Source organism: Metopolophium dirhodum, chromosome 6, assembly GCF_019925205.1.
Source record: "Metopolophium dirhodum isolate CAU chromosome 6, ASM1992520v1, whole genome shotgun sequence".
In the NCBI taxonomy this organism is placed as follows: domain Eukaryota; kingdom Metazoa; phylum Arthropoda; class Insecta; order Hemiptera; family Aphididae; genus Metopolophium; species Metopolophium dirhodum.
In genome coordinates, this window is record NC_083565.1 from 12770881 (window position 1) to 12794466 (window position 23586).

Below are 23586 nucleotides of genomic sequence, written 5' to 3' on the forward strand. Positions count from 1 at the left end.
TTTTCAAACTGACGGGTCCTGGGGGTGAAACGTAAGAGTACCTACAACAAATAAATAATTCCAAACAAGATTGATTAAAAATAAATTCGTTTTATAACGTTTATGTCACACTATTATTTTTTTTTCTGGATTATTAATAGGTCTTATTGATTCACTCGGTGTGACGTCAATAAACGGCCGTCCTAAAATAGGTATGTCATTAATGTACGTGGTTGGTATACGGTTATTAGTTTAACCTTTAACGGTGGATACCTGTGTGAAGATATTCGGGACTTTTAAATTTTGAATCGCGGTTTGTCCGGTAACTCACTGCGGTGGCGAAATTAAATCAATAACCATAAAACGTGCATAATATTATCTGCATACGAAAACGTATTCACAATAAATTATTCACTTACATAATATTAGGTAATATCAAGATATGTATTTTATGTGAGATTGGTCTCAAAGACTTTATTAAATATTAATTATTACTACGACATCGTTTATGTCAGCTCTCAGCGTATATGGTATAATCACAATTAATATGATACAGTTGTTTCCGATTGTAAGTTTAATATTCGGTCGTACTAGAACGGTAAATAAAATACATATACACTATAGTCATCTGCTGCTGCTGGAATTACAACAATGGCTTCACAACACTTACCTTCTGTATTTGCGTTGCAACCAGCATAATCAAATACATCGAATAATGTGGCCTGTGGGTTAAACATTTGACATAGTGTTAATACGTCATGATCAAAACCATTTAATATCGCAATGCAAACATTTAATGTAAAAAAAAAATCATTTTTTCGCACGCAAACGTTATAATATTCTCCGTGATAGTTATTGTATACAATTGATACATATTAGGTACGTTGTCTGCAGCTGTCCATTTAAACAATTTTTTTTATATAAATCGCTAACGTAAAACAATCGACAGTTTTTAATTATTAGAACGTTCATAAAGCGTACAGAATTTATTGTTCATAATGTCGTCTATACATACTAATTATGATTTTTTTTTCGGCAAGTCAAACCATTTACTAATGGACGGACCAATGATTCATTATACAATCAACGAAAACGGGATCGAGTCTAATGCTCTAATCTATAAAATACATTGTACGTTGATATATTATTATTGCGAGTCTCGTTGCCGACTCATACTGTGCTGCGATGGTTTATAATGTTTACAAATAGTAGTTTTTAATATATGCGTGTGGTTGTCAGACTAGAATGCTGTCACTAAAATTGTTTAATGGTTCAAAGTGTTCATCGTCATCAGTTATATTATACACTACACAGAATGCGCGTTGTGTTTAATACTCTTTGTAGACGGTGCACCGTGTATTTCCTTAAATTACAAACGATATGTTTGATAATAATTTTGAAAAAAAATTCTTTCCAATGTAGTATAAAAATAATAAAAAAGTGGAAGTTTCAACGTTACGATAAAAATGAAAAGGGTATTATTGAGTGGCACAATAGTCACAACTTGTGGTGAGTAGAAGTGCGTTATAAGTTATAAGAGTGTAATAAAATAACTTATGACAAAGGTTGCATAATATAGAGAGGTTGTATGTGATATAATATTATAATGAACAAGTGCTTTACATTGTTTATTGGTAGCTATTATACTTGTGCCTAGTAGTACCTATACTACTTTTAATACCTAGTTGCGATTATTGAGATAATATACATAATGTCGTCTTCGATTTCTTCGATTACAATTCATGAGAGTGTAAGTTTAGAATTTTTAAAATACTTCATTAAACTGACGGTGGATTTCGATGCACACGACTATCAAGATCCCATCGGCTTAACCACTACTTCATTATTATCCGGTCAACGCTCAGGCATGAAATGTGCACATATCTCGTGCAAAATACTGCACAATGTCAATGCATATTGAATTATAATGAATATATTTATTCTTAACTCTACTCAGGGTTCTCCACGTATATTTTATGTTTGGACATTTTGTGTAGTTACATCATAGTAAATATTTTGATCTAATATGAACGTAATATCTCGTGGAAAGGTGTAGAGTAGACCTTTTATTATAAAATGGGGCTTGCATGTTACACGTTCACTGAATGTATATTATGAAGCTTCCAGCAACATTGTTTAAGTGCTTCCTATTTATTAATGTCATTAACTTAAATTAATGTAACGCTGAAATGCACTGAAATATCCACTATCGTATGTGATAATTATTATTATAGTATCATCGTAATTACAAAATATGATGTTCGATCAATATTATAAACGTGCATACACGCCAACATTTTTTTAAGATTACGCGTACACGAGCCACGAACTATTAGGTTTCCCTTAAAGTTCCTTTGCGTGTTATGTATTCCCATTAAAATATTGTTTCAATATATATCAGTGACATATTCACGATTTTATTTTACGCTTATCTATAATACTGTTATAATATTAATTTTGTATATTTTAATATTTATACTATGTACATTTTAATATTTTATTATTATGTCTCAGAGAATTTTTGTTCTTATGGTTAGGTTAGGTTAGGTATGGTGTGGATTTCAAACATATGCCATTTATGCCATTGATTATTAAAGCGATTATTATCAATTATAGATCAATTAGCAATTATTTTTGAACGGAGCGATGAATGTATTGATTTTACAGTAATATTTATGTGTTTTTTTCCGTGGCTGTCACCTTCAGGGGGAGTACAAATGTTTCAATCTTCTACATCAATACCTTTTTTGTTAGGAAAGTGAATCTATAGTTGGTACTATCTTGGGATAAAAAGTAAATAATTTCCAGTAATTTTCATAATAATTGGGAGAAAAAATGTTTATATTACATTATAATATAATATATAATAAGAGGTCTATAATATTAAATATTATATTCAATATATTTAATACAAGAAAATAAAGATTGAAAATGAATAAAGATTCCCAGCGCCCGCAGGCAAAATAATGTTAATGGGAAAAATTAATATTAGAAACAATGGACATTGGTTCCTTGGCACCCGCAGGCAATTGTATTTTACTGAAAAAATTAAAACAATAACATCAAAATAATAATTTATTGAATTTTTAATTTCTGAGCGTAGCGAATGAAAATATTATATTTACAATAATGTTTGTGTTTTTTTTTCTGTCGTCAACATTTTGGGTAGTAAAAAATACTAAAAATGCTCCGATTTTCGATATAAAAATATTTTCTAATAGAAAAGTGAATGAAGTTGCACCAATTCGGGAGTTAAAAATAAAACAAAACAAAGGAAAAAATAAAAAAATTAAGTAATAATGGGAATTTTTACGCAAAACCAAATTTTTGATAAAATCGATATTAATTTTTTGGTGTAACTCAAAAACTAATAACCGCAGACACTTGAAATTTTCACCAAATATTTATATTAGAATTTTCCATGCACAGTAATATTTTTAGCCTTAAGAGATTTTTTTAAAATTATCGCCGATAAAAACTTTTTCACTTTGAAAAATAGTTTGAAAACGTAACACAAGGGTCATCATAAATTGATTTAATGGCAGTTCAAAAATATAAAATATACATTATACAATATAAAAGTTCAAATTTTTACAAAATTCATCAAAATCCCGAAAATTTTTAAAAGTTTTCTCTACTTAGCTAATATTATGAAATTTAATTGAAGATTCCCACAACATTTTTTATCTTTAACAAAAAGAACAGTTTACTGGACCGTAACACAATTTTTTTATAAGCGTTTAGTTTTATATTTTTCACAATATTTGATATTCAGCAGTTTTTAATTATTAAATTTGATTATAAATTATAATTTATAGATGTATGCTAGGATGACATACATCTCCATTCAGATTCACATCGTTTTTTGTATGCAATAATTTACCATTGAATTGAAATCAAACACATCCATTACAATGACATACTCGACAACTACTGTACAGCTCTTAGCAGTACCCACTTGTCCACCTTTTTTTTATTTGTATTAGTACTTGCAAAAAACGAAATTGGATTACTTAGAAATCAACTTATAGCTATATTCAGTCAAATAAAATAAAATATAATTTTTTTTTTTCTCATTACCATCCGAAAAATAATAAAATCTTAAAAAAACAAACTTTTAAAACGGTGCTCATACTGTATACAAAAGACCAACATTCAAAGTATTGTACCCTAACCTTGTAGGAAACCATATTATTTGGTTGAATAAAAAATCAAAATAAATAAATAAGAAGAAAAAGTTATTTGAATAGAAAACTTAATAGTCACCTTAGAGAATACAAAAGAAATACTGAATTAATCAAATATGTAAAATGAACGAAGAAAAAAGTTTACTTGTTCGTGTAAACAACCTCTATAACTACTATACTTGTACCGTACAACTAAAGTATGTTAGGAAAACAACATTTAGTAGAACTATCATAGTTCAACTATGACACAAGTGAAAATATCGAAAATCTACTTTGAGTTTATGTAAAAGGGAAAATGTAATTAGTTATTATTTAACCAGTAACCGTATAGTTTATTTTTTACAAAAGGTACGCTTTTTAATATTTTGTATAATTTTATTGTATATGTTTGAATGTAATCATTTATTAGAATTTTATACTGACAATAAATTATATCTAAAAATATTGTTTTCGTTGCAATAATACGTACTGGAAAACCAAGTAGCTTCTTATAAATTCTTTTTCCACATTTTTATTCATCGCTTTTCGTGTTAGATTAATATATTATTCTATTTACAAATAGTATTGTCTCTATATTATATATGTGTACATTTAAGTAGGCAAAAGTAAAACACGAAAAGTCATGTACATCAACACATATTCAATACGTATATCGACCTCCATATAATATATCTTATATAATATTGTTACTTCGTGAATCATCTCGGACGATGTGATCCTCCAACTGTGAAGTCATTGGGTGAGCGCCATTAATCTGCTATGTGTAAGCATAGTAAGTTATTGATTATACTGATAATTTCAATGCGTTTAATTTTAAAACGACGATACATGGTATGAGTGGTTAGGTTAGGTTAGTTAATAGCTATACGCTGGAAAATGTGAATGCTGAATAATTATGTTATGGTATTTTACATTACCGGGGTATAAAAATGAATAATGTGTCGTTTGAGGGTTTCGAATTCTATTTATTCGGTTGTGTAACTATATTTTATACGGTTCGTGGCTAATTCGAGTGTTAAGTACATGTACCGGCCAGGTGTTCTGGTATACGTATATAGGGTTCCAGTTAGAGTTTGTTTAATTGTTATATGATGTTAAAGTTGCGGTTGATTTTGATGCAAAGTGAGGCTATCTGCATTTTCGTTTACACGACTTCACACGTTGTTTTGTCCTACCTAATCTAAAAACAATTATATAGGCAAACAACAATATTGGAATCCACCCAAATACACGTCGCATATCAAACGAACACGAATACTGTGCGTATTCAAATTATATTACAGAATAAATACTTAATTAAAAGTTTTTACGTATTTGTTGAATGTTACATGCAAAATAATCATTACAAGAGATGGATACCGAATAATATTCTAGATGTATTTTAAATTTAAATTTAGGCATTTTTTTTTTTTTAGTATTGAACTCACAGATTACCTAATAAAAACGATGAAAAACCTTCAATGCTATTCACGTTTAATTTTATTTGTATTTAAAGTCAAAACAATTTTAAATAGTTCATTTATTCTTAAAATTGAATACTTTTAATTTTAATATTGTTATATGCTTAGTTTTATAAATTATTTACTTAATTTTTATATTATTACTTTATTATTATTGCAATTATTTTTAATTTTTAAATACCTATCTACTGAAATCAAATATAATATTACAAACATCTTACTTTCAGAAATTCCAAATATTCCTAATTAATAATATTGTTGGTATCTCTTGTTTGCTGGTTTGCTACTATAATTACTTAACAACAAACAGTTATCGGTCAAAACAACTATTTGTCCGTTAAAACGTCTTAGTTGTTTAATTATCAATCATTTATGTATTTAATCCTTTCATAATTACATTAAATGTGCATTATTAATTTACTGGCATTTTTTAGCGAGAATAATTATTACATTAATCAAATTATTTTATGTATATTAAAGATCTTAGATGTCAGCTATTATATAATGTTATTTTTTTTTACTCAGATGTAGTAGACTAAATCAATCTAAATTATATATTATATTATTAATATATTATTTTATCAATGTCAATATTAATGAAAAATCAGTCACGTAAAAGATTTTATCCTATATGTATGTATTATCCAAATTTATCCTAATTGTATTGGAACAAAATAAAATATATTTTATGATACAATATGAAATATAATTCAATAAAACTGACTTCTGAAATCTTAGGAATAAATTTTTTTAAGGAATAGATAGTGAACATAATTTATTTGCTACATATTATACAAAAACATTAAATTCAACGTTTGATATTAACTGTCAATTTTATTATAAATATATATATTTTATTTTTTATCTATTTGTTGAATTCATGTGGATTATTACCTGTAAGCTGTAGGTAGTTTATTCAAAGGTCATTTAAGTCTCTACTTAAAGTTGGATTTGATATAAATTATACATACACATCATATATTTTTATGAAATATCTAAGACCAAATTAATTCTTCACAAACATTAGACACTGGATATATTTTTATAACATTTATACCAAAATAAGACTTCAATAATTTTAAAACTTTTTATTTGAAGCTTAAAACTATTTTCTGGAACAATAAAAAAAAGTAGTAATATTAATGATTATATAATATTATAATAATAAACAACTAGGTAAAAATTGAGTATGTGGCTAATTTTCCATCACAAGCTACCATCCCCCCCACTCCGTATGCCAAACAATTCGTGGGCCTCCTCTGACTCCGATAAAGCCAGCATTTTCGCCGAACACTTAGCTAACGTTTTCAAACCACATAATATCATCCCAAATAAAATTCATACTCTAAATATTACTAGATTTCTTGAATCCCCTCTCCCCATGGCCCTCCCTGCCAAACATACTAGCCCGGGAGAAATTCAATACATCATCCGCAAACTCCCAACCAAAAAAGCCCCTGGGCACGACCTAATAAGCAACTTAGTTGTCAAACACCTCCCTGAAAAATCTATCATTCTTTTAGCACTAATTTTCAACTCTATGTTTCGTTTATCCTACTTTCCTACAGCCTGGAAACATTCAAACATAATCCAAATTCTAAAACCGGACAAACCGCCTGATATCCCGTCTTCCTATAGACCAATCTCTCTCCTCCCCACATTCGCAAAAATTTTTGAAAAAATACTCCTCAAAAGGCTTCTTCCACTATCGGACAAACTCAACATCATCCCAAACCACCAATTTGGATTTAGGTCCAAGCACTCCACCATCCACCAACTCCACCGCACTGTCGACTTAATCTCTACCAGCATGGAATCAAAACTTTACTGTGCGGCTGTACTCCTTGACGTGGCTCAGGCCTTCGACAAGGTGTGGCATGAAGGACTTCTCTTCAAACTCAAAAAATTCCTCCCTGCCCCCTACTACCTTCTCTTAAAATCATACCTCGAAAATCGCACCTTCTGTGTCCGCGTTAACAACAGCTACTCATCAAACTTCCAAATACTAGCTGGAGTCCCTCAAGGAAGTGACATAGCTCCCTTCTTATACTCTATATTCGCCCACGACACTCCGACCTCTTCCCATACATCACTGGGTACATATGCTGACGACACGATAATCCTGGCTTCAAACCATGACCCCCAGGTAGTATCTCTCCGGCTACAAAATCATCTCAACTCGATTCAACTATGGTCAAACCGCTGGAAGATCAAAATTAATGAAGCTAAATCATCCTTTATCACTTTCTCTCTTAGACCAGGGGACTGCCCCTCTGTATCGTTTAATAATAATCAAATCCCAATCACCCCGACAATAAGATACCTAGGTTTGATCTTTGACAGGCGCCTCACATGGGCCCAACACCTTAAAATAAAAAGAAAAACAGTCAACTCCAGACTCCATTTACTCCGCCCACTTCTTAGATCCAAGACATCATTAAAAAATAAACTATTAATATACAAAACCATCATCAGACCTGTTTGGTCCTATGGCATCCAGATTTGGGGCTCTGCCAAACCCTCCAACACGAGAACAATCCAGGCATTCCAGTCTATCTGTCTGAGGCAAATTGTCTCTGCTCCATGGTTTATCACAAATAACAATCTCCACAAAGATCTAAATATTCCATCGCTCTCTCAATTAACAAAGTCTCACTACGTCTCCTTTCATTCCAAGTTAATCCAACACTACAATCCATTAATAAAACGCATATCTTCTCTAACAATCCCTGATAACCCCCAGAGACGCTTAAAACGCTCCTGGCCTAGAGACCTTCTAATTTAATCTGTCGGGTGGCACTACTGAGTGCCCTCCCCTATCTGTTATTCTCGACATGTATATACTTTATCTAAATTACTTATTGTACCAAATTGTATAGATTGTAATTATTTAAATAAAAAAAAAAAAAAAAAATGTGGCTAATTTAAATAGGTACAATATAAAGGAAACGTATGATATTTTTTTTTGAATTTTTACTATATATTTAACGTTTTTAAAGATTTTTTCCTTAAAAATTTTAACAAAATTTAAGTAACAAAGATTTACCTGGAAATTGAACCTGTATCCATCAACTATCAATTTTTTTTTATATATATTTGTATTTGATTTCGATTCATATATTTAGGCTAAATAATATGTATAATGTATATTTTATGATTAATCAAGGATAGAATAATGTATGGTCTACAAAAATTATAATTTGTATAGTTTTAAATATTGTGTAGTATCAACTAAAAAAAAACATAATAAAAATGCTACTATGAAGGGCAAACTTCAAGAGAATGGTGTAGGACTATAAAAAAAAAAACAAAACGTAAACACAAACATGCTAATGATATTGTGTTCGTAAATATATTATAATAATATGTCAAACGTCAATGGCGGTGTAACCAATACGCACTCATTAGCTATAAAAAAAAAAAACTCCGCGACGTGCTAAAAATCCATAAACCCTAACAATTTCTGATAGATTATTTCCAATAAAATATATACAAACACATATAATATTTATATGCAAACAAATATTTGTTATCGTTGTATTTTTTTTGTAAGACCGTGATAAATTTTTGTGTTTCAAATTTAGGTGTTTAATTTATATAAATTATATTTTAAAACAATGTAGAGAAGTATAATAAAAACATCTTTCCTTTTTTGTTGTTGTTCGGGGCCTTCTATGTATTTATTATTCCATGCACACAGACTCTGTATACCATTACTATTATAATATAATTAATAGTTTTCATTAACTATTAATTATAATATATGCAGTAAATTCTTGTTTAACAAAAACTCGAGGGGAATTGAAAAAAAATTGAGACCTAGCTTTAATCTGTTTTACGTCAAAAACAACAGGAGTTTAAAAATAGGCAAATTTATGAGTGGTCGACGATAAAGCTATATACAAATCGATGGAATGTATGTAATATGTTACATCATTAAATTTAATATAAATTAATTTAAATAATCATAATCTTTTTGTAATTTGTTTATTTATATTAACAGTAGTATAAAATCTCTTATACCCCAAGCTTAGTTAAACGCCTAAACCTATGATAAAATTGTATTTTTCAAGTCGTTGTTATCAGAAATAAAAATGATTTTAACTAAATTTATTATAAATGGAGTTATAGGTATTAGATTTTTCTTCCATTGGTTCAATATGAAGCTGCATCTACTGAAAATTTGTTTCATAAGTACTACCTATATATAGGATAAATAACACAATTTTATTTAACTTTATTAGCATGTATTTATATTTGAATGCTTTTAAATTCTATGCGGAGCAATGAATGTATTGATTTTATAATGATGTGCGTTTTTTATTTTTATTTTTCGTTTTGTGTCTGCAATCGATCTTTGGGGTGGTAAAAATACTTTGATATTTAACTTAGATGGTGGTATATGGTAGCAAATTTCATTTATTCGATACTTTGGGTGGTCAACAATTTGTAAATTATTTTGTAGTTAATTCTGGATATGTTTATTTAATTGTACTTGCATAAACTCTCACCTTTCATCTCCTTTGGTTTTGGAGGTAAACCGACAATTATTATGAATTTGTATACACCTTGTAAATATTGCTTGTTGGAGAATTAATAAATTAATATTATTATTAAAAGTGTATAAAATGTAAATTTTTAAAGCCAATGCTTGGAAAATTAATTTTTCCTAAGTATAGTTTATACTGTAACCAAAAAATCACTGTTAATTTTAGGATAATTATTGGTAAGCGAATGTAATGTTAGGTTAAGTTTTCATAAATGAATTCAATGCCTACATATTATTAGGTACTTAGAGTATTATAGCCTCTGATCAGAATCGGTTTTTTTGTTTACACTGATATATCATTGAATTCAAATTTAACACATAAAATACAAAGGCCCATTCGATACCAACACATTCAACTGTACAATATATGAGTACCCCTTGCCTTTTTAGAGTTTTTTTTTTATTGTTATTAATATATTGTGTTATCAGTTTGGAAATTTAAAAGGTTTATATGGTTTTTTTTATACCATATAATGTCCATGGGAATAAATCACGTTAATTATATATTGTACCTAGTGTTTAATTTATTGAGATAATATGATACAGATATGAAATGTCATGTGCTAAGCTTTTAGAACGGTACACGGTCTAAAAGTATTCAATCATTTTGCATCAACCGTTTCGTATTTTTCGATTTTATATAATTAGAGGTGACAGTTTTATTTGACAGAAGAAAAATGCCAAAATTTAAGATTTAATATTTTGCACAGATACCTACGTCATGATCTAGTTAAGAAATTCGGGAAATATATTTTTACTTGCAAGAGTGACGTTCCCTGTATTATATAAATATAAATACATAATAATTAGTACATTTTTAGGATTCTAAAATGTTTTAAGAGGTAGAACATCCAAACTCTAGCTATGTGGTTACATACTATGTACCCGGTAACTATTAGGTATTTAGGTATAATTATTGAAATAATGGTATTGGGTCAACCTCGTTTAATCCGATTGTATTGAGGAATGGCAAAATGGACAAAATGAACAAACAATTCTACTATTTGGTTGGCGGTTTAGATAATGTCTGGTGAATGTTATTTTTAAATTATCAACGTAACCCCTTGAGGTATTGATTGTCAATAGTATGACGTTTTTAGAGCAGCAGATATAACGCCAAATGGGTTTCCAGATATTATACTTATTTTCTTTAATCACGGCACTATAGACACAGATGGCAAAGAGATACTTTATATTTCGCTGTTATCAATGTCAAAGACATTCTTTCAAATGCACAACTGTTTATATTAATGTATTGTAAATCATATTCCATAATATCTACTGATGATATATTATAAAATATAAGATTATACCAATAATTATTAATTACGTTGTTTAAGTTTTCGTTTGTTTTGCCGACTCGTTTAAATTGTAGCTAGAAGATAATAATATGAAAGTATGAAAAACAAGGAAAAAACGTGAATTGAATATTCAAACAGTCGATCCACTGCAGTAATTTAAACCTTGATAACTAGAAGTTCCCGATATCTTGAAAGAACATACCTCATTCAAACTTTTACAACGCTTTAAAGTTTGTTTCATTAACGGGAAATTTCTGAAAATTCTTATTTTCTCAAATCTTTTTGAACTTATATCGGGTTACTGATAATATAATATATTCAATACGTGTATGTATTATAAATTATAATAGTTTTTCACTTTAAAAAATATAATAGGTACATAGGTAATAACACTGGGCACTATTATTGTTACACGCCACCGATGAAAGAATAATATTATATTTTTTTTATTGGGTATAACAATTATTATTCGTCTATAATTAGGTCGGGATTTTTAATTTCGGTACACTGCACGTGTTTATTTATCAACCACGGTGATAGTTATTAGACATTAAGCGATAATTTATATGTAATGGTGTTCTGGTGGATTATAACACTGTAAAATGTTCAGAGTTATGAGTGTCCTCGGGGAATCTCGGATTATATGAACAACAATATTATAATTTTTACAATACATACAAATCATATATTATATTTTGTACGTTGTTGTACTTTTTTTGCAAACGACTTTTTATAGTAGACACTTCCCTAGTACATAAATTGTATAAAACTCAAATCGTATTACAATATATTGCAGGAGGTCGGAAGTTAATGCGTGTGAGGTTTTTACGAGCGTTTGGTTAATTTAGTACAGTGTTTTACTAAACGTGCCAACCACCGTAATACGTAGCGAATTCCCTATTTACGAACAGTTTTAATAGTTTTTATTGTACTTTATGTGAAACTAATTCTTTTTTTTTTTTGCAATTTAAAAAATCAAATTACGGAGCCCCATGTATATTATTACCATAGGTGTTCTCATCGGTCGACGATATCACACATTAGATTACAATTTACGATTAGATTACATAAACTATAGTTAATTTAATCTTTTATACACCATATTTACACAATTTTAAGTCTTTAAAATGTAAATTAAACGCATTCATTATTTTTTAAAAGCCTTGTCATTTTAATTTTTTTTTATTCGTTATCCTGTATATTATTGACAAATTTTTAATAAGGTACCTACATAATTGTACGTTTATTTTTCAAGTAAATTTATATGTATTTTAATGTTTTATTTTTAAATTCATCGTAAATAATTTTCAGATGTAAAATGAAATGTGCCTATCTAGTGACGATACTAGGTATTATGTCATGGAATTCTATTTATTTAAATGTTGGAGAGTAAAAGTAAATATTGTATCATACTCGTTTATTTTCCTTTAAATAATATAAGGCACATTCATTTTTCATTAAATTAATATATTTTGTACCATAAGTGAAGCGACAAATGTACACGTTTTTCGGTGATATTTTAATTATTTTTACGTTTTTTTCGGGTAACAGCGAAAATATATCCACGTAAGTCTTGCAAAGATCTTAGACGCTCTGAATCGTTTTGAAGAATGCGATGGTTTATTATATATTTAATACAATACCACAACTATATCCTCCGAAAAGGCGAGTGAAGCGAGTGAGCACTTAAACCCTGGGCTTTATAAACTTTCTGGCTTTTAAAATTTTATACTACGATTGTTCTTTAACCTGAATATTTTAAACTTAAAGCAAACATGAAATTGATTGATGATAATTGTTTATACAAAACTTTTACCGGATTTAGAAATATATGTTACAACGTACAAGTGTTATTGTTTGAAACAGTGCCTATCAGTAAAAACTTATAATACAAGTATACAACGTAGTCAAGGATAAATGTTGTAAGAGAAATCACGAAAATTTCGCACAGTTCTGATAACAAGAAGGATGACATGCATTAATGATATTGTCTGTAGAAACTTTGCTCAACTTAAATTTACCATATTTGAGTACCTACATTATCTATTTCATGTAAAAGCGCGCATATCGTGATGTTATAGCTTATAAAAATTTTGAATCATATTTAAGATTTAAAATGCTAAGCAAATATTGATCGCTATTCTGAGTAATTTTTGGACAACTCCAAAATTCTAAATGTGCAAATGGTATCGTGATATTTGAAACTTGAATGAATAAAACAAATATGTTCAATAAAAAAAAAAATAATATTAATTGAAATAGGTGGTATAAGGGTAACTAATTAATTTCAAATTGTTGGTGTCATCACTTCGGTGTGGCTTCTTCCAACAAAATACTTACCTGTATACATTTTCTTATCGTACATTTACGTACACACGTATATAATTTTATTGTATGAATAAAACAAGAGAATTGTAAGTGAATTGAGTAATTGAGAAAGGTTTACTGTGATGTTTTCTTTTTCTATTATATTTTTCTACGAAGACTTTTTTTAGCTGAAAGAGTTTACAAATAGCATATTTCAAGATTAGAAATCATGCCTTAGTGGTATTTTGAAGAGGACTTTTTTCATTTTCACAATAATTCATCTAAGTACAAGAAATATTACTATCGACACCATCGCAAGACGTTGAAAACATGTGAGTTAGGTTTGTGTAAACCAAGTTCTGCACAAAATCATTTATTGATTGCTTTTAAATTTAATATCGCAGCACACCGCAATTTTGCGGAGCGAGCGAAGCGAGAAGAGTGCTCAACACCCGGTCAATATATTTTTGTTTCTTCATTTTATATAGAACAAACTATATTCATCGGAGGAATATTGTATAGTTTTTTTTTGTATTTTATTTTATTTTATTGAGTTGGTTAGTATGCCGTTTGGATTAGTCCTTACCACTATAATAATAGACAGTTGCAAACTATTTCGTATGTAAATACAATTATAACGTTAGTTTTAAGTCAGCAAAAGTCATCCACAACTATAATAATATTACAAATGTCGAATTGCATAAAAATTTGATTAGTTTAATGTTTCACTAAAATTTAATGGACCAATCATGGACCACTAAATCTTGTTTAGGGACCATTAGCTCGCTATTCATATATTAAATGCTTAGGTATAGTGGTTGTTTATGCAACTCAGTATAAGTATTTTTAGATACATACTGCATTTGAAGACATCCATTGAATATGGGTGATTACAAATATGAAACCTATTATTTGAAATAATCGTAACTTAAGTATTTCCAGAATAGTTCATAATATGTTACATTCTGAATTTTTTTCCTTATTAGAAACCATTCATATAATTTGTATGGTACCGATCAACATTACCTACTTAAGTGTATAATATTTATATAATAATCTAATATCAACTTTAAACTTATAGAGTCGAATATATTGTATGTAAGCTACTAACTTATAGTTTAACGTCTTAACGTTTACTTAACTGACTCAAGCTAATTTTTTTCACTAACTCGCCCACATTTAGTAATAAAAAATGCATCTTAGTGACACACAACAGCCAAAAGGAACAGCTTCTATTAAGTGCCCAATGGGTTATTCTAATGTATGAGTTATACCAATCAGACAATACATCGTTCATAAAATTATAAAAAAATGTGTAGGTATAATGTGTGATAATTCGTGATTTATTAAAATGTTAACAGCGGAATTTTAAAATTAAAACAACTGATAAATCCGTATTTGATACATATTGATATTTGACTTTGTATTATTTATTAGGTAGAACCTACCTATTATCGAATATTTGAATTACAATATTAAGCATACATATTTAACTAAATTCGTCGAGGGGTATATTTACCGTTGTTAATATCCTTATTTTAATAGCAGCATTTTCAACCATTGTATATTATGTAAGTACGATAAAATAAACATATACAATTTCCCTTTTGACCTTTTATCGAAATGTAGTTAAAATTGCCTAGAGGTCAAAACCTTTGCCAGGTTCGTTATAGCTTTTCTCTACATTTAAAATACATATTTAATAATAGTGCTGAATCAAATACTCAAAGATCGTCTTATGTTTTTATCTTGTTATCCAGCTACCGTTTAATATTAACGCATACACCGTATTTTTAAATTGCAGCAATGGCTTGTCAATAAAAAACAACTCTTGTCTAAAACTAGTTTGATTTTTTTAATTTAACACTAAATTTGTTTTCTAATAGTTTCGAATTAAAAAAAAAAAACACGTGCAGTTGATATAAATGATTTATAGTACACACAATTATTTAAGATCCAATAAAGATCCCAAAATTATGTTCCATAGGACCATATAATATATCCGTCAATATACATTTAGTATTTACATTTTTTTAGTAATATCTAATATAACCTATATTTAATTTAGAAGTTGCCTTGCAACATAATATTGTATGGTATTTTCATTCCATAATTGAATAATCCTTAAAAAGTGTTTTAGACTATTAGACATTAGTCACATTTTTACATTTAAATTAGTTAGGACAATTACCTATGGATATATCCTAATAGTTGTTTCATTAGGTAAGTGAAAAGACAAAAACCGTTATAACCAAATAGTTTAAAATCTGTCCTGCTTAGCGTGTCCAATTGAATATTTAAAAACTGGTTATAATTTAATTAAAAGACTAAACTAAAATGTGAAAAATATACTTCGTTTGAGTACTAATAGTTTTTTTTTACTTTATGGTTTCCAATAATTAAATAAAAATTAAATAACACTATTTGTCAAAAAAAATTATGTTTTCTGATTTTGAATTACTTTGATGACCTACATCCAGCGTCACCGAAATTACCTATGTATTATAACTAACTGTTAATCTTTATATATAAATGTGAAAATGAAAACCTTTGAGGCCTATTTTCTCGGAAACTACTGAACCGATCGTTATGATTTTTTTTTTTTTTAATTGAAGAACTCATTTCGGAGAAGGTTTATGGCATTTGATCGATTCTCTAACTTAATAAATAAATGAGTTATCAATTATTATAAATAATGGCCTGTTACGTAGACTTGGCAACATGGCAAGCATTCTGGGTTTCCACAATCACTACTAATTCGATCCTCCCTGACCCCCGATTTGGCCAATTCTTTTTTTGTTGTGTTCGTGATATTGTCAGGAGAAGGGTCTTAACTCTTAAGTGTACATCGTAATACCAACGTGTTAATAAAACATTCGTAATTACGTACGCTCTTCGAGGAGTCTGCAGTCCACCGCAGGTGGATTGCCTACCTAAAAACATACTATGTGTCTCACGCATACAATACATACAAGCGTGTCTCTCGGGTAATTATATATTCAAGATGATCGATGAACATTTTTAAGTTTTGAACATCATACACCGAATATTAAACAAACGAATTGAACAAAGTTCGAATCCTATAGAGTTGGTACATATTTTAACGAGCAACGCAGTGAACGGGATCAGCTACAACATATTATATACAATTAATTCATTTTTGAGTCCTTGAACTTATACACATAAGTTATAATATTGGCTATTTCCAACTATTTCACCTGAGGTAACTTTTGCCCGGGCAACGCCGGGAGGGACAGCTAGTATATATATATATAAATATATTCATAAACAATATTAGCAATACCAATAAAACATCATTCCACAAATATTGTTAAAATTATTATGTGAATAATCAATTCAAATGAAAATCAGTTGTTTATAGTAGAAGTACCTCTATATATGTATAACTTCATTGAAACAGTTCTGAACCTAAATAAATGAGAATTACTACACAGCGATTAATGAAAACTGGTGTACAATAATTATTGTTGCAACGCGACAATGTCTGTTAATTAAAATTGACACATTTTGGTTGGAATATTATTAGAGAGGAATTATTATCGGGCCCTTCGCTAGCGGTCAACGGAATGTGGACCGGAAATTATTGCAATTTAGGTATAATTGAAAGTATATTACTGGCCAGCTTAGCCGGTGGTATATCATCTGATGGTTGGGGTGCAGTGTATATGAACGCTTGATACTCGAAAACTCGATTATATAAGGTATGGTAATTTGGTTAACCTCGAAGGAAATATTTGTTTATGTTTTTCATACCTGCAGTTTCAGGAAACCGTTAATTGGATGCTTTAGTTTAAGTTGCGGCTTTAAGGTAAACGCATTAAAATATATTTTAACTGTTGATAATAATTAGTTTTCTTTTATAGTGCTCACCGCCATTTCCAAACGTTTTCACACCCACTTGCAGTTTATTTATTACTTGTTAGTAATTAACGATAATATAATACACCAAACTTATATTACGAAAACATCTTACCGTTGAAACTTATTGTTTCAGCTTGTTAACAGCCACCTATCATGTCTATACTGTCCGACGTCCGTAAATGTGGTCAAGGATTTATATATTTATTTATGCGAACTAGCGACTAATATTACTAGCTACAACATCTCACTGGCTGTAGTTATGGTAATTTGAATTTGTCCACTGCATTTAGAATTGTGCAAACGGCCTTTTAATGACCTAAGGGACTTTTAAAATTATGCGATGTGGTGATAAAATATAGTTTTATGTGTGACTATGGCATTATAATAATATATTATTATACCATAACAATAATTACGTCAACCCAATGCTGCAAAAAAGACATTTTTAAGATAATATGTCACGTGGTGTTATGCTCGTTTATAGTAATAATAATAATGGGTTTTTTATCAGTGTAATAAGAATCGATGAACTATGAACACTTAACCGTTGAATATGTGTTTTAAGCCGAGTTGACGAAAAAACCGGGATTGCAGGGTTTAGTATATTATGCACAAAGAACATACTATGCATTTATCCATAATATGCCCATCGTTTGTTGTGACTTTCGTTCTTATTGTTACCAAATACAATAATTTATTGTTGATTATTTGACATGCAAGTACGAGTCGTATATAAAAAATATTTTTAAGTCCACACCCTAAGCGACATTGTTGTCTCTATAGCATAATAATGTCTCATTTAATCACATTACAGAAACAATCAAATAATATGGAGAATAGAGATTAATTTATCTCTATTCAGTATACTCCATATTATTTGATTATTTTTCGCATAATATGTTTTGCGTGACGTGTTCTTAGTGGAGTAAATTTAAATTTAATAACAGTAATTTGATAATCACAATTTAATTCATCCGCGCAATTTATCTTCATGAATTGAATAACACAGGCAATACAAATATAGTGCGATCTACGGTAAAGCCAAAAAATATGTGCAATATTATTAATAACTAATAAGGTATGGAAAACACGGTAACGACAAATATCATAGTGGGTAGCTGATATATATGCATATATTATATTATAAAGTTATCAATTACAACGAGCACTGTAACACTGTTTGTACACATTATACGAACTGCGTAGTATATTGGAAAGCCTAATTCATCATTGATATTCTAAAGCCAGCATATAGTTGTTTGTTTCACGGAAGGATATAAAATGTAGATCGAGTTTAAGTCGAATGTTTATCTAATGAATAGAACTCATAATGCGGAACACATCCTTAGTTCGTGATTAGCATAGTATTCTCGAATCGACGAGTACGACCCGATCTCAAATAATTTCCGTAGTATACCTCGGACTCTAAATTATAACTATTTATAGTATATAATATTATAGTTGGTCAAATTTTAAGTAGGTATAATATGTACATTTTAAATAAGTTAAACGGATGAATGAAAACACACAGAATTGTAGTATACCTAGTTTGTATATGATTGGTATACATTTTTGACCGCAATGTGATTTTTAATGTTTGTTTAAGTTTTATTTCTAAGGTATAACCGATAATAACTGACTAATATAATAACTGGTTATGCAATTTTCATTATTATACAGGCATTGTCCTTTTTAAGTGTTTGGTTATGATGGCATACCAACTACATTTTTATTGTGGCCAAATAGTGTTCGGCATTGTGAAAGATGTATAGTATGTAAACATATGGTACATATTATGTATTTATGTATGTATGAATTATACTATAATACAGTGATTAAACCATGTATATATCACAGCACACATGTTTTGGATACCTAAATATGAGTAGTTGTTAGTTGTCACTTGTTGTGAATATTTATATAGGTAATATGTGATTCTTGTTAGTGACTATGATATGCTATGCTGTTTCTTAATATTTCGGTATTGATATTATATGTACTAATAATAACTGTAGAATTTATTATATTACAACTATTTGTAAGCTATAATACCTAGGTACCTTGAAAATTCCTATTTGGGAGGAAAATAATTTGTACTATATACCTACATATTATAATATACACTATAATTATTAAATATAATGAGTATTAGACATGGGTGCATAATAAGGAAAAGATACACTTTTGGTGGAAACGTGATATGCCCAAAATTTTGATTTTAATCTCGCCACAGCCTATTTGTCCAAGTATTTCCGTGCACAACTACTATTTACTATACACAATTCAAATGTTCCGAATGTATACTAAAAATTAAAAAAGGGCTCAAGATATCACACAAAGTACCTATCTATTCAACGACATGAAACTGCCAGTAAAAAAAATATTTTCTAAAGCTTTGGTACTTACTTTACATAATTAAAAATAATCTCACTTTGAAAACAAATATATAATACCAAAGTACCAACCATGCACAAAAAATTAATACAAACCACATACGTATATGGTATATATTGGTCCAAAAGTATATAATATAATATTACCATTAAGAATTAAACAAAGTAACTCTTTTAAGATTCTAAAAAAAGTACAAATTGGCTGGGTATTATAAGAAAAAAATATAAAAACATACTTACAACAAAGTAATTTGATTATTTGTTACATTCATCACATGATGGTTTTAGTAGTTATTGATATTTTTAGCATTAAAGCTTTATATTGTATTATTTAACTACATAATATTTTATTTTCAAATATATTTTTAAATTAATCATTAAGTATAATTTTATTTAGGTAATGTTCATAAATTGCTTGTTTCCGTAGTAAAGTTACATCTATAATTTACAATATTTAAGTCCTTAGGCGTAAGGCATTCAATATGACATGTAAAATAAAATAAAATAGAGTAGGTAAGTAATGAAAAATGACCTTTTTAAGCTACCTAAGTACCATATTTACCGGATTTATGCTCTATAAAAGTGCTACATTTCAAGCAATTCTAACACATAAAAAAGTTAATATAAATTTAAAATAATAACTCTGTAAAACAAATACATTCTTCACTGAATTTTGAATCTAAAAGAAAATTGATAGAACATGTGAAAACCGTTTTTTACAACCTTTATGTTTAAACCATTTAAAACATTTCACAGTTGTTTTGTGAATTGAAATTCAATACACCTTAATATAAAATTTAGTTTTGCATGTCACTATCTTAATTCAATTGACTGATTGATCGGTTTAGGTGCACGTCATGATATCCGTTAAAATGGGTAAATCGAATTAACAAAAGCCATACGTCGTACTTACAATTTAGTAACCACTACGATCTCGATAAATAATTAGTAGCATTCGTATTCATTTTGTTAACCTTTCTATAAACAAACAAGGAAAGATGTGGTAGTAAAGGCCTGGAAATGGTTGGTACCATTTCAGGCTTACTTAATATTCTATTCCTTGTAGTTTAAACTTTAACCCGCTTGTAAAGGTATCAAACTGTTAAACAGTTATTTATGTTAATCAATAATTCAAAAAACAAATAAAATAATTTATTTTATTTCTGTAAAATATTAGCACAGTGCGTAATGTACTTAATTATATAATATTCCAAAAAGCTGATCTTGTACAATGTTGCCCGTGACAAATTAAATGCCAATGGATTTGCCTTGTTTTAACTCCGTTAGATGTACACAACTACACAGATTTTTAACATAGTCATTTAAGTGGTTTTTTACCCAATATAAAATATGGGTTTGAGATTTTACCCAATCTCAATAACTATTTTATTTTCTGTAATCAATGGAAATCATATGTATAAACAACAAAATAATATTCGTTTTTCATTAGCCATCAAATCTCTGCGGAGCACCTTTTCAAAGTTAAAACTTCACAAAATCCTTTCATATACTGCAGCATCCATTACTTGTACTTTGATTGTGAATCTGTCAGTCACGACATCTTCTTTTGTATAACATAATATAGGTACGGATTATATTAATTGTACCTATAATAATTTTACAAAGGTTGTAATAAGTTCTTTAGATATTTACATTTGATTTTAAATTGCCATCCTTATTTGATTATATTATTATTTATTAGTTTTTATCAATAACCGTTATTCATTTTTTTCTTATAATTATTCTGTTTTAATTGATAAAATAAATTGCATATTAAACTGCAATCATATTTGAATAATTTATTCATATCGTAATAACGTATTATTTGAATATTAAATGATATAAAATACTTTTTAATTACGATTTCTTGATATAGATAAAGCAAAAAGATTCTTGTAAAGTATCCATATTATACATATTATACTAATTTATTCTTTGAAGATGTGTTTAAAATTTTAAAAACGTATCAAAACCAACTAACGTTTGTTATGCTCATGAAATTTAACTAAATTTATGAAAAATATAAATACCAATATTATAATATAATCTAAATCTGCAATAATGCGTGTTTAGTTATGAATTAACAATCACTAATGTACCTTATAGGCAGTTTAATAATTAATTTTAAAAAATATGATTTAAAATTATTTTAAAATTAATATTAATTATATACGAAAATAATCTTTTTAATTTATTGTGATTTTAGATTTGTAGGTAAAAAATGTAATTGATATAATTTGTATTCTATGGATTTACTTTTTTGCATCGTACTCAATACTAACACTATTATTAATTAATTTTGGGTATCGAATCAGAGTAGTCATATCTGTTACTTATTAATTAATTCTGTTATATAATTTCAACGATATTATCTGATCATATTATTATTCTTAATCAATTGTTCAGATATTAATTATGATAGTGATATAATATGGCAAATAGCATTGGTGACAAAATTAAAATATAATTCAGTGGTTTGTGATCGATCACAGAGGTCGAATCGGAAGTCATCATTCTTTAAAGTATAATAATATTATAATATCAAATAATTGATCATATTATTTTAAGAACAATAGTTATAGTTAAATTGCAATCTATTTTTGATTTCTGTAAAGAAAACTGAATTAATTATATTTCTGCTAATAACTTTTATATTATTTAGTTTGATTGCTACATAATATGAATGATTATGGTACAATCTGTTTCTTGTGTGTGTAGAGACTGTACTGAATATAATATAATATAAACGTTGCACGTGCACGTGAATAAATTAATTCCAATGGTTTACTCAATTTATACTTGATTGTAAGTACCGAACACCGAAGTTATGTTCCATTAATAAACTTTTATTGAATAGTGCTTTTAAAATTAACGCTTAAATGTCGTACCATCCGATGAAGGTCCTTACCAGTGCAAGGCGTCTGAAAAATAAATGTAAAATAGTTTTGTGATAGGTATGATACACAGTATAATAGTCATTGTATATCTCACGGTATTTTCGCTACATAATAAAACTTATATGATCTCTAGGGCACCTACTAAGAATAATGCGGATGCATTAAGGACCTTATTCGACATTGCTCTGTCTAGGTATCGAATCCCAGTGTTAACACAATATTGAACCGAAGCCTAAGTCACACACCACTCTTGGTGTAAAAATGATCGATAATAGAAAGTATTGAGTTAACTCTTGTAGGAAAAGCACGATGGGAGTAAAATTTTCTTGGATGCGATGCATAACACAGATAAAAAAAGAGATGGATTTCCACACTGACTCACACGTGACATTATTCCGTTAAGCGAATTCAGTGGCATACCCGGCTATTTTAAATGGAGGAGGAGCGGGGAATTCGGAAATCAAATGATGTGGCATTAACCATTATTGCAGCTGCCCAAATCCAATATAGCTTGATAGTTGAAAAGTATAGATATAATACATAGGCATATATCGGATCATACACAGATCTTTAAATATTCGTCGATTGTCGACGATCGTCATGTTTGCATTTGAACGAATTTTCAAAATAA

At 28.6% G+C, this 23586-nt stretch overlaps 1 protein-coding gene across 1 annotated transcript in view; it reads left to right on the plus strand.

Moving 5' to 3' along the window:
* Positions 1-1289: 1289 nt before the first annotated feature.
* The window catches only part of LOC132946593 (glutamate receptor ionotropic, NMDA 2B), a 209841-nt gene continuing 187544 nt past the window's right edge, over positions 1290-23586 (plus strand). Inside the window, exon 1 of the mRNA XM_061016641.1 lies at positions 1290-1488. Coding sequence (XP_060872624.1) covers positions 1295-1488 — 194 coding nt within the window. The 5' untranslated portion in view covers positions 1290-1294. The remainder of the gene's footprint in view (positions 1489-23586) is intronic.